We start from the raw sequence: 13958 nt of genomic DNA on the forward strand, positions 1-13958 counted from the left end.
AGTGATCTAATATATAAACAATGGAACTAGATCCCGATTCTTTGTGCGTTTAGCCAGCTTCTTTAAGGGGTTGTAGGAAAAACCAGTAATAAATATTAATGAAAGCAAAAAAAATAAAAACATTAAAAGCTAAATTTGTGGTGTTAGGTCAGCTTAGAAGTGGAACTAAATTAAAAAAAAAATGTGAGGCAATGTCTCTTGTAATAATAGAAACTTATCATCTCTGTTGGCAATGTGTTCTCTTTTTTTATTTTTTTATTATTTTTGGTACACTGAGCTGTGACAATTCATTTTCGTGGTTCCCTTGGTTGCTGTGAATGAATGAATTCCTATATGCATTTTGGGAGTGGAGTCATTCCTCCCTGGCCAATCAGCATGGCTGAAGATCCTAAACCTGGCATAAGATTGGGTGAAGATGGCGGCACCTGTGATGCAGCTAAAACAGGTGAGTGTCCTTAAACTTCCTTGTTTCATTTTTTTGGCCCCTTTTTTACAACAAACATCTTGTTCAGCTTTCAGTGTAGCTCAATATCTTAACTTTTTTTTCTAGCAATTTTATGTTCTTCTAAAACCAATACAAAAATAAAAAAGATCCAAACACAATACAACACCTGAGACAAAACATATATTCAATACAATAAACTTTATTTAGTAGCACAATTACTTTTGTATTTTTTTCCTTACATTTTCAGTAGAATGCAAAAGCAAAGCATGGGAAATTTTGTGTTCACTTTCATTTGTCTCCTAACAATATATATATATTTTTTTTAAGTTTTTTCATTTTTTATTTTTTTTAAACAAAGTCTAGCAACAGTGGACTTTTGATGGAAGTTATCTGTAAATGATCAGTGCAAAACGCTGTTCTAAGTTCTAGCTTCACATTTTTCTTTTCAATAACTCTTAAAGAAATCTCTTTTTGATTTATTTCTGTGCTGTAATGGTGGGAGATATTTGACTCCTCCATGTGCAAGTTAATTTTAAATGTGGCAAAATATTAATGGGGGGTAACCAATAATGGCAGACTAAAGTGGACTTACCAGCAAAATTTTAAGTTTATATAGAGAAAAGCTCATCCCTTTCTGTTTCTACCGGAGTAACGGGACCCCTGGGATACATACGTCACGTATCCCTGAAGGCTTCGGGGCTTTTCTCTGCAGTTACAAATACAGGAGGATACGTCCACTATCTCGTATTCCTTCTGATTACATCACCAGATCCCACACTGCGCTGGCCCCTGATTGGGTGTTTTTTAAAAATGTAAAAAAAAAAGTGCCGATCTCACGGAGCATGCATTTCGGGAAAGCCCTGCTCTGCGCATGCCCGAGATCATGAATGCGCAGAAGTAGCAACCCAAAGCCCCCTGAGAAACATGATGTAGATATACCAGGGGGCTGTGGGCTTCCTGTCAAGTCTTTACTGCCGTGGCAGTAAAGGCGGAAGGGGAGGAGTCTTTCCTTATAACTAAAAGTATAAAAATAAATAACATTAAATGACAAAAATAGGACCACTGAGTTCTTAAATTTGTTCCTCTGAAGGCTCTATTGAGGGAAAAAAGGAATCTGACATTCCCTGGTGGGAATCAAATGCTGCCATTGAAACACATGGAGCTGGCAGATTCCCACCAGGGAATGTCTGATAGAGCCCTATATGCTTTATTACAATTGAAAAAAAAGGGGCCACTGAATTTTTTGAATTCATCAAATTACAATAAAAAGACAAAAAGATACAGAACGTAATGCAAGGGGTGGGATAAGATAATGTGCGTTTGTTAAATATTCACATCATATTCAGGATGAAAATAATTTCTGCAATATACCCTTTGCACATTTTCTTTTAACTGCTTGAAACATATAAAACAATATTTTTTTCTCAGTTTAGGAGTTTTTTTATCTGCACACAATTACAGCACCCTGCAAATATATATTTGAAATATATATTTTATATTCATATTTAAAAAATATCTTTTCCTCTTCATCCACTCTAATAATGCAAATTTTTTTTGTTCATTTTTCCATATAGAAAAACCCACAATTCTTTCATCTGAAGTCCAATAGCTTGGCAATAAATTAACACTAAACAGCAAGAGAAACATTTAGTATATTTAATATACATATATTTATAATATATGTACACACAGTTAACACGGTCGCGTTGGATGCTGGGAAAGAGCTAATGGGAATCCCAAAAATATTCACAATGGATTTAGAAAATAACACTGAACAAGATAAAGAAAAAAGAAAAATCAAAGTGGGGGTCGAAAAGACTTTTTAATCTTTTACTACAGAAAATAGTTTTAATTTTAAGGTCATTTTCTTTAACATTTTTTTTATATGGCTTTTTCCATAGGCAGCGACCATATTCAAAAACATCTATCTAAGGGAAATGGCTGTTAAGACTGAAGTTTTTAAGAAAGATTTCAAGTATTGAAGGCCACTTGTAAAAAATATTTCCACTCCATTTTTTTATTTTTTTGAGTGAGGCCTTTTAGGCTTGTGCTTAATGAAAATGAGGGATTTCAGTAGGGATTCAATGTTTTTGTGTTTTATCCTTTTTTTTTTTTTTTTTGATCATAGTATGTGATATGATTTTAAAAACAAACTGCAGCATTTTAATTAACTGGAAAAGATTTACATTTTCTGTTCCGGTCCTGATCACCCAGTAAAGGGACCCTTAAACCGAAATGTAAAAAAATATGTATGTCCTTGTAGTAAAATTTTGATTTTGTCTTTAGAGGGCATGGTCCTGCATGTTCTTCTCTCTCCTTTTGTTGACTTCGCTAGAAAGGGCTCTGCAATTGGGGTTGATTTGTGCTTTGGAATATGGTATACCTTGGTTTGATGACCGTAAGAGTCGGCGCTTAGACAAGGCAACTTCTGTGGTATTAGGATTTGTATAAAACCTGTGGTAGGTGTACCGAATAGAATATACGGGCACTGAGGGATTTGTTGGTAAAGCTTTTTTTTTTTGTCATGTTTCTAATATTTGTATCTGCTTTCCCCAGGAAAGCCCAGGAATATGGCTTTCCTTGCGAAGAAAAGGCTTTGATTTATCATCCCGGACGAACCCCCAGGTATCTTTCTGACAAAAAAATGGAAGGACCCGTTTTGCTTTAGACAAAGTGTTAGGTAGCTGAGTTATGGGATGAAGTTCAGAACAATAAAGGAAGCTAAGCTGTCCAAATATATAAAAGCAAAAAACAGTCTACAGTCTATTCAGTTCGGAAGGCACAGAACAATTACACGTAAGGGGCAGACCTTCATTTGCTCGATGTTATAGTGAACAGGGGCAGCATGGGTGATAAAGAAAAGCCGTAAATCCTAATTTACTTTTATGTTCTATACTGAAGCAAAAACGCTTCTCAGGCAAGTGGGTCATATTAGGCAATAAGCGCAAATGTTGCCTTGACGTAGTAAACAGGAACATGAATCTGGTTTACATCAATTTGACGGGAAAATTTTGGTAAATTTTAGTTTTGTATCCATGTAATTATCAGTCCTTAGGAGTGGCTATTATGCTTCTAAATGTGAATATGGCAATCATTCTACCTCTGAATCCTCTTTTTCCTGCAGCGTGACCAACTTTTCCAACAAACAAAAAATAAAAACTTGTCAGTCATACCACCATGATAATTTCAGTAGCTTCATGTTATACCTTCACATAACTTTGGCATTACACACACAGTTTTATCTGCTTGCCTAAAAGACTGCTCAAAAAAAAAAAAGAGAATTTTTGTACCGCTTGAATCAGCCCTGTAATTTAAAGATAATCCTTTGCATGAATTCAGTAAATATTACAGGTAAATTCTCTTCAAGAGCACCATAGGTCTCCTGAATTTCGGAGGGCAATGATAAATGTTTGGGGAATATTCGTAGTGTCTTTTAGATTTAGTGTAGGGAGCCATTTGGGCCAGGATGGCCTGCAGTCCCTTCGGCATTTTACCCCCAAAATGACTCCCCAGCAGATCAGTGCATGCAATTGACAGCTTTATCAGCTCGGACTTTGAGGGAATATCGCTTCACACACTCGAAGGAGACAAATTGTCCCCTTTTCGTGTAAAACACCGTAAGATAAGGATTTAACGGCTTAAGTCTCTTGGCGGAGGATCCAGGCAGTGGTAAACGATGTTGAAAAAAAAAATATATATACAAAACAACATAAAACAAACACAACATGAAAAACGCCATAGGCTCCCTCCCAGCAGTTTGAAAATAAAATAAAAAAAGCAGAGATAGTACAGAAATTTATTTTTTCTCATTCTGGCCCTTGGCAAACTGACAATAGCACACAACAATAGAAGTGGGTGATTGGCTTCACACTGAACAATACTGAGTCGTTTTTTATGCTTTGGCCGCAAGCTCCTGGTGCCTCATTACAATCAATGCCTCTTGTGTTAGCAAGAGAGTCTTCTGCTGATTCACCATTATACAAACAGTGGGGGCCGAAGAACTGCCTCATCTGTAACTGAATACACCACGCACCTAAGAGAACGTTCCGTAGACCGCATGTCTTGCTGCAACAGGTGTATTCAATGGCCCATCGGAATCTGCTTTTTCAGGGTTTGTTTTAGGTTGGTCCATGGATTGAACCCAAAGATGGTGGTTCACATGGTCATTTCTTGAAGGTTCACATTTTGGTCCTATGTTGGTTTGAAGTCCCTGACAGCCTCTTTCTGTTGGTGAGATCTCTGCACAGGTGCGGTGCTGCTTTTTAGGGACTCCAACCATGCCTTGCTGAGTGAGTTTCTGGCTATACCCTTTATGAAGTTTTGCACCATTCTTGTGCTCATTTCCAAGGTCTACACTCCTGCTTTCCCATGCTCCCTGCAAAGGCGTTCCTTGTCTGTATACCTGCTGTGCCCACTATTAGGGGTTCCTACCATCCTTGTGCCAAGTTCCTGGGTCTGCACACCTGCTGTGCCCATCCCATCATTATGGACTCACATCTACCCTAAACTCCGTTCCTGGGTCTGCACACCTTCTGTTCTCATTATTAGGTGCTCCTATCATCCCTGTGCTGGACACCTCCTGCATACCTTGTGTTCCCCATTTTAAGGAATTCCCATCACCACTGCTCTAGGTTCCCAGGTCTGTACACCTGCTGGGCCTATTATGGTTCCCACCATACCAGTTGCATTTATATTGTAAAAGGGGATGCTGGGGCATGTAGGTAGGTGGGAACAGCCAAAAAGGTCAGGTGGAGATCTCTCAGAGCATCCAAAACCTATAAGGAACGAAGAGCTGACTTGTTTTCTTAGGTACCAAAAAATAAAGGGCAGTCAACATTTTTTTCAACAACCCATTGTGCAGGCATGGGCCCAATAAGCTGGTCCCCAACACTGATGTACGGCCGACACCAGAGTATGGTTAAAAGAAGCTACAGAAGACCAGCAACGCTGAGGTTTACAAAAAACTAAATTTTGGATTTGGTAAAATTAAAGATGGGGGCTTTTTATGACCCACAATCCTAATATGTATGATTTCTACATAACACGTTGGACATAACAAGTCTGCGGTGCCAGCCATCCAATAGGAATGACTCTTGACTTCTCCCACCTTGGACACCTCTCATCTAAGCTTTAATATTTTCTAATTTTTTCTGCTTTGCATTGTAATTGCACAACCCTCTTGGTAATCCTCATAAGAGCCCTGCAATTAAACGTTTCTTAAAGCAAAGTGCATCTCCCGTTCAGATTGTTAATTGCCACGTATTTACTTGAAATAAAGATGGTTATTAGTTTTGTCATTTTAATTCGGAGGGAGGCAATTAAAAATACATCCTAAGCAATCTACGTTCAGGCCTAGCTGTGCATCTGAGGCTCTTGGGGACTGGGAAGCGGCGTCCAATTGGCATTGTATTACCGCTTAATATTTGCCTTGTGTATTAATAATTGCGTGCTCACGTTTTATATCTTCTTGGATTTTTATTTATGATAGTAATGGTAAAGTGTTAGGGTACTCTGACAAATCAATTTGGATTTTTAGAACAATTTACACTCATTTGTTTTTGACCCTATGAGAGATGGACTCCACAAAAACTCTGGTTTCCTGTGGAATCTGGCATTTATTCCTTCAGAGGGTACGATATTGCCCTTAGGGTTGGGTAAGCACTTGCCATAGTATTAGCTAGACTTGGGTTAATGCTTGCCCCAGGGTTAGCTATAGTTGGGTAAGTGCTTGCTGTAGGGTTGGTTGGCTAACGGTTAGTTAGGTTGGGTTTAAGCTTGTCCCTAGTTTTAGCTAGGGTTGGCTACGAGATTGCCCCTAAGGTTAACTAGGGTTGATTAAGGACTTTCTCCTAGGGTTTGCTAGGGTTGTGTAAATGCTTGCCCCTTGTGGTTGCTAAGGTTGGGTAAGGACAATGCCCTTGGGTTACCTAGAGTACTGCTTAGGGTTCCTAGGGTTAGCTAGCATTCACCAAAAGCTTTCCCCTATAGTTAGCTACTATTTAATAAAATCTGTGTTTGGGATGGGGTTAGTGCATGCCACTAGGGTTTGCTAGGGATGGGTAAGCCCATGTCTCCAGAATTAGGTAGTCTAGGGTAAGCACATCACCCTAAGGTAAACTGGAGTTAGGTAAGTGCTTGCCCCCAGGGGTTATCAAGGGTTGAGTGCTCCCCCCTAGGTTTTCCTAGGTTTGTGTAAGCTCATGCTCCCTGGGGTTTGCAAGGTTTAGATATGCATTCCTCTAGGGTTGGATAAGCAATTGCCCTTAGGGTTAGGTAAATTCTTTGCCAGTTAGCCTGGGTTGGGTTAGTGTATTCCTATAGGGGATGGCTGCATAAGTACTTGTCCTAAGGTTTAAAGGATTCTGTCTAGTTTTTTTTTGCAACCCCAAGCTCTCTCGCACCTTCCTGAAAGGAACCACAAAAAGGTGTGTATGGACCATACCCGGTCATTTTGGTACCCCAGGCAAACACTTGTGCATATGGCCCTCCGCACCTTAAAAAAACCCCGTGCCCCTGCCCTCTCTGCCAGACAAGACACCAATTTTTAAGGTATGTTAGGTAAGCCTCTTACACCTAGAAATTGCCCTTTTCTGTAACTTGCACAATTTTCTAGGTTTCATTCCTGATATTCTTCTAATCTGTTTCATTATCAACATTTACTCCTCTTTAGGATTTGATCACATTCAGTTTCCTTACTTTGACCCCCTTTCCTCTCTGCTACTTATCATTGGCCAGTTTGCAGGCCACGCCCTTTCTATTTCCCCCTTCATAGTATCGGTTTTAACTTTCAGCAGAACAATGAAATCCCCTAAAATTCTCTCTAAAAGAAAAAAAAAAAGCTTTATTACGTTTTCCATCTGCAACAGCTATGAATCCCAAATTATTATCAAACAATAATAATCTGCAGCCAATCGAATATTCTCCAAGAGAAGCTTGAAATTAAGTTTTTTTTTTTTTTTTAAAAATCTAATTTTTGAGTCTGATTTTTGTTGATTTTTGTTTTAGCTTCAGGAAAGTCAAACTCGAATATAGATTGGCCCCGGACTTCATCCAGCCCATGCACAAAATGCTGCTACAATGCGTTTGGCGATCGGCAAATCTCCCTCCATCAGTAGAGTGGTATTACGTCACCAGTGTGAATGACGAGTGGGATTCCAGGGGGTTAATTTGTTTGGATGGTGGTGTGTTTATATTATGTTGCAACAGACAAGAATTTGGCTCATGTGCGGTTGTTTCATACTTGTCTGAGCAGAATTATTCATTCCTGGCTTTCTGAGAATGACGATGGGGAATAAAGGTGGATCTATCGGATGGAGACCATTGACGCCCATCTATTCTGGAGCTACAAGTCCCATCATGCTCTTTCAGCTTCTGAAGGCTTTTCTTAGATTTTGGGTGAACTCAAGCTGAAGAATCAGAACGGGGCAAATCTAACCTAGTAAGGTGTCAATCTGCATGAGGATTACTAATATCGAGCTTACACCCATACATTACTGGTTCTCTTTATGATCCAACTTTTGTGGACTATCAATGATGGCTGCTCAGAAGCTCTCCTGTCTCAGTGACAACCCTACCCTCACTTTTGGTTGCCCTATACCAGGTTGTCACTTTTTCTATTCCTAGGTCAACCAAGACAAAATCAAAAAGTTTGATTCTCCAGTTTGGCTTTACCCGTGCTGTCTCTTTAACATGGCCAGCTGGCCTCTCAGAGTTAAACACTCGGTGGGCCAGCAACGCCTTGCGGTATCCTAAGACTTTCCAAGGGGCTGTTGGCGTCCCGAGCATTGCAGCTGTACGGCCTGCTCACGTTTCACCCTTATTATGTCGTATTGTTCTTCCAGCTGCCCAACCGTGGATTTTATCAACATGCATTCGCACAAAAATCAGGTTTCGGTTGTTGGCTGTAAAATGTTGGGAGACGAATTTTAACCCTCCACAAGCAGCAGATGTAATCCCTTCCCATGCTAGGTCGTGCTGTAGTCTCAATGTCCAATCATGGATTCAATATAGAAAAGAAAATTGGAACAAGGCATCCAAAATTCAAAGAGCAGCCAGCGTTAAATTTGTATGAAATGTGGCAAAATTTGGGTTTTGGTTGGCCAATCCAAAAACTGCTCTAGGTGGTCAACTTCACCTACTGATCTCGTTTTTTTGGGGGAAGTTGCTTTTCTCCTACAGTCCGTTGAATAGATGGTGCAGTTTGTAAATGCTCTCCCGTAGATTGGAGAATATCGATTGGCTGGGTTTGGTCAACGTCTGTTGGTGAACCCAACACTATACATTCTTTGCATGGCCTTGTCATCCTCCTCCAATCCACCATGTTTTTCTTGCCCACTTACATTATTCTCTTCTAGCTGAACGCAAAACAGCATTGGTTTTGGTTAATTGTGGGTAGGGGTTGGGTAAAGTAGATTGCCCCTTTTCTTCCCACCGGAGTCCCTAGCTGAGCTTCCCCTTCCCTTAACAAGATGTCTCATTTCACCAGTTGCATTCTCCACAAAATAAATCAAAGTACTTGCAGTAAGATCTCACCTTCAGAATGCCTGGCTGACGAAGAAACCACCTTGGCCAACCGGCCTGGTCTCGAAACCAAAATGTTGGTGTAATTTTTCTATTGCGTCATCCAATTTTATCAAAAAGTTGCACCTATCCTAAAATTCCCACCTAAAGGTGACCTGTCACAGAGCAAACTAACCATGAAAAAGCAGAAGCTGCCATGGTCTTGGTTTTTATGGAGTTGTGTTGTCACGATGACATGGCATGAGGGTAAGGATGGCGGCTTTTGCTTTGAGCTTTTTAGAATTCAAAAACATGGCCGATCTTGAGTCGTTCCCATAACAGAAAGGAAAAAGTTGGACAGATTTGGGTGAAAGATCGTCAAATTGTCCAATGACGTCCTAAAATGGTCGCCCAAAATATGAAGTTCAATGCGTAACCAACCACCACTTCCTTGAGCGTGTCAGCTAAACTGGGTGGCAGCCACCTTGTGAGTTGAAACGTGGTGCAGGTTTCCAACTATAAAGGCACCTTTTCAGCTTTTTTCTCAACATGGCCGCCGCCCCAGCTGACTGTCGCACTCGAATACATAAACATAGCACAAGCTCACTTCAACGTTTCGTGCTCTCTCTGTGTCCCACCACAGAGGCCTCTTCGGTGGCGCACAGTCGGACACAACAAGCATAAGAGGGTGAAATATGCAAGGGTCTCGTTTTTTTTTTTTTTTCCATTTGCATAGAAATCTCCAAACCACGAAAATCCAAAAATAAAACAAAAATGAGAATAAAACCGTATTTTAGCCACGTTATCCCACAACAAAAATAAAAAAATAAAAATGAGATACTTCTATCTAAAACGCACGCTTACGAAACAATCTTAGGACAAACTGCAGGTCACGGAGCACAGACAACGAGAGAGGGGTTAGGACGCTTGTTAGTGGTCACCAGTTGGGGGAGGGGAGGCATTAATTCGTTTTGCGTCGTGTCCCCCTCCTTTCTGCCCCCCCCCTCCCTAATCTCTGCTCCTTTTTATAGGATTGCGCAGAGCGAGAACGGGGAGATGTTAGGTGAAGAATAGGGAGGGGGGAAATAGAACGACAAAAACCAAACAGGATTGAGTCTCCTCCTCTATATATATTTTCTTTTTGCTCTTCGGGGGTTGGTCATACTTCAAGCTTTCTTTGGGGGAGGAGCCAATTTAATAATTTCTTCTTCTGATGGCTGTCTGATTATATCTGCAAAGACATTTAAAAGATTGGAAAGGTCAATGACAAATCACAACCTACCTAGAATACTTTTTTATATTAAACAGAATAATAAAAATATGTTCTATGTCGGTGAGCTCGGTTTTGTTGCCTTTTCCTTAATCAAATGAACAGGTCATATAAATCCAATGCCTGTGTTCACAAATCAGCTCTGACCTTTCACCCTGCCTCCGTATGATCATTGTTGGAAACAAGGGATTGTTTCCTCCTGCCTGCAGCAGACTGATTAAATCATCTTGGCCTAGGCACAGTCACTAGACTTAAGTTTATTGGTGGCTTTTATGGTGGAGCTTTGATCCTATTTCTAGATATTGAGACACATGGGGAATGCATGTAGACTTGGAAAGTGGCTGACCAAAGGAACAGGGGTTACAGAGGTTTTGATTGAGACTGGGCCCCCTTACTCTACAGTGCCAGTCGGGGCCCACCTCTTGGCCACTCACTGTTGTACAAGGCAGAGGAGATCTACCATAGGCTTTGTTTTCCTAGTTTTGGCACGATACTATTGGCTGGTATAGGATGACCGTAATGGAAGATGGTAGGGGCCAAAAATAGGATTGGGCCCCAATGGTTTGTAGCTAGAATGCCATCGGTGATTGATGCCATTGGTGATGCGGAGTTACAACAGGGAAGGCCTAGGTTTAAAATCTGCATCGGAGGCCTAAGTTTTCTATACCACTGCTGGCCACATTAAGCCACCACTGCGGAGTGGACATGTTCATGGGAGGTCTACAGGATGTTCAGGGTAAGATTTAAAAACTAAGGGACTCCAAAAACTCTGCAATCTTTTTTTTCTCTGAAAGTTTAGTTCTATTTAAACTGAAATAATAATCCCGATTTTCTTCCCGCCCCTCCCTTCCCCCAACACCAATGTCATCTTGTTTGGCCTTGTCACTTTAGCACCTGGAAGCAGAAAGCGGAAGTGGCGCTGATCTCCCCCCTCCTCTACGGCCCTTTGTTTTTCCTCTTTGGATTTCCATTTCAATTCCAATTCAGCTCTTTATCCTCCTGCCTGACCCGGGGTCACTGCGCGCCTTGGCGGCCTAACAAGCCGTGTTCCGGGCATTTTGTAGGAAATTAATGGATGTCAGCTGTAGTAGGGTAGGCAGGAGACGGCTTTCTGCTAAATTCTAAACCCCCCCTCCCCCGGGAACAGATCTCGTATTTCAATCGAGTTCACCTTGAGTGAATGTTTTATAGGAGGAAATGCATGTGGACACCGTCCAAACGATTGAGTTTAGGTGTCTCCAGTAAAGACCACTCGAAATACAACAATATACAAAGACCATATAGTCACAGTTTGGTGGTGGCCCTTTTATGTTCCACCATGCTGTGTGTACAAAGCCGCCTCCATGGCGTGACCAGTTTGGTATAAAGGAACCGGAGTGACCCGCACAAAGCCCGGACCTCAACCCTCATGACTGCTCTTGGATGAATTAAAATGGTGGATGTAAACCAGGTCTTCCAACATCTGCAGCTGACCTCACGTGTGCTCTGTTGGTTGAACGAGGATAATCTCCCACAGATGACTTCCCAAAGGAGATGTTACAAAGAAGGGTTGAAGGGGGTGTGGGGTACTTCCATAGCATGTCCAACAAGCTCATATACATGTGAAGGACAGGAGTAAATGGACATGTGATCATATATTGTATAGTATAGCCCTTCGAGAGTCCAGCAGTAATGTCTGTGTGATAGTTATTGGCTCCTATCTGGCCCATCTCACTATCTAGAGATTTTAGGGACTCACCTTTGTATTTTTTGGCACTAGGGATCCGAGTTAGTTTTGTGTCGAGTTCTTCCTCTGCTGAAATTTTCAAAACTTTGGTCCTGTATTCGATCACCATGGTTAGGAGATCAGGACGTCGAGAGATCTCGAAAATGTGTTCTATGTAGGAGAGGTTGTCTGGAAAACAAAGGGTGCAAGATTTCAGATCATTTTCAAGCAAGTAAAGAAATGTCAGAAACTGTCTGTGATGTCAGACATTTCACCTTACTTCTGGGCTTCCAATTCTTCCTTAGTGACTTTCATTTTACTTTATTTCTATTCCTTCTCATTGCTTTTTCTCTTTTACTTCCTTTCTATTTTCCTTCCCCCCTTCTTTACTTCCTTCCCTTTTTTCTTTATTCTTTCCTTTCCATCTTCCTTCCCCCCCTTCTTCTTCCATTCTTTCCCATTTCTTTCCTTCTTTCCCCCTCCCATTTGTTGATTTCTTCCTCACTTCTCTCCTTCTTCCCAATTCCTTTGCTTCTTCCTCTCTCCTGTTCCTCTTTTTCTTCTTTACCTTCTTCCTCTCTTGTCTCCTTCTTTTCTCTCCTTCTCACCCCTCCTTCCCCATTCCTTCTCCTTTTTCTCTCTCTTCTTTCCCTTCTTCCTCCTTCCCTTCCTTTTCCCCATTCCTTCACTTTCCCCTTCCCTTTGTCCATTTTTTACTTTCCCCCTCCTCTTTCTTCTTTCCTTTTCCTTCTCTTCTTCCTCTCTTCCTCCTTCCTTTCTCTCCTTCTCACCCCTCCTTCTTCCCCATTCCTTTTTCTCTCTCCTTTCCCTTCCTCTTCCCCATTCCTTCCCTTCTTCCTCTTTCTTTTTTCCTTTTCTTCTGTCTCTTCCTTACTTTCTTCTCCTTTCGCCCCTCCTTCTCATTTCTTTCCTTCTTCCTCTCTCTTCGGCATTCCTCATTTTCTTCCTTCCCTTCTTCCCCTCCCTCCTTCTCTTTTCTCCCTTTCTCCCTCCTCCTTCACCATTGCTTCCCTTCTTCTCGCTTTAATTCTTCCCTTCAGTCTCTCTCTTTCTTCCTCTCGATTCTTCTTCTACATCCCTATACCTTCTCTTCTTATCTCTTCTGTATTCTTCTTTTTGATCTTCCCTTCTTACTATCTGCCTTCTGTCACCCCATTTTATCTCCCTTTCCTTTCCTTTTGTTTCTTTCTCTTCTGTATTCCTCTCTTTTTTTCCCCCTTTTTCTTCCTATCTTTCCTTTATCATCGCTCTTTTGACTTTTCTCCCCCTCAGACCTGTGCCAACAATATTTTCCCAGATGATCAGTGCCAGTGACAGTGATCAGTCTCTCCATGGCTGGAATAGGCTTCTGTTAGTCAGTAAGAGGTTAAAGCCCCTTCATTGTAATGTCAGTGCTGCAGGGACAGGCTGGATATCTGTGTCTCTCTGCGTGACATACGGTACAAAGCACTGCTTGTTTTGGGCTAGAATGGTCCCAGCGCCACGGATTGTTCTGCTGCTTGATAAAGGCCTTCCCCGGCTTCTCTGTGCCCTCCAACCCACTGCCTTGTCCCTGGTATGTCAGGTTAGAGTCACCCTTTACATGTCCTGCTTCTGTTCTTAAGTCCCTGTCCATGGGGTATAACACATTGCTATATCTGTGTGATGTATTATTCATAGTTCTTCTACATCACGTGTATGTGACATGGGCCTACCACCTGCAGATACCAAAACATCCTCATCAATAATGTACGGGGCCGACAGCAACACCTTTCACATCTCCTCCGTGCTGATGGCTAAATCATACAATCTACAATAACATTGACTCTCTTATATGAACATTTATATGTAATAGTCTTGTACCCTGGTATATGATGCACCCGGGTATACGACGCACCCCGGTATATGAAGCACCCCGGTATATGAAGCACCCCGGTAAATGAAGCACCCTGGTAAATGAAGCACACTGGTATATGAAGCACCCTGGTAAATGAAGCACACTGGTATATGAAGCACCCCTGTATATGACGCACCCTGTA

At 41.4% G+C, this 13958-nt stretch overlaps 1 protein-coding gene across 1 annotated transcript in view; it reads right to left on the reverse strand.

The window, feature by feature from the left end:
- Window positions 1-624: 624 nt before the first annotated feature.
- Window positions 625-13958, reverse strand: part of PEA15 (proliferation and apoptosis adaptor protein 15) — a 41228-nt gene continuing 27894 nt past the window's right edge. Inside the window, exons 3-4 of the mRNA XM_072427565.1 lie at window positions 11953-12108; window positions 625-10175 (exon numbers count right to left, since the gene is read on the reverse strand). Of these exons, the coding sequence (XP_072283666.1) occupies window positions 10111-10175; window positions 11953-12108 (221 nt within the window). The 3' untranslated portion in view covers window positions 625-10110. The remainder of the gene's footprint in view (window positions 10176-11952; window positions 12109-13958) is intronic.

The sequence above is a fragment of the Pyxicephalus adspersus genome, chromosome 12 (assembly GCF_032062135.1).
Source record: "Pyxicephalus adspersus chromosome 12, UCB_Pads_2.0, whole genome shotgun sequence".
Classification (NCBI taxonomy): Eukaryota; Metazoa; Chordata; class Amphibia; order Anura; family Pyxicephalidae; genus Pyxicephalus; species Pyxicephalus adspersus.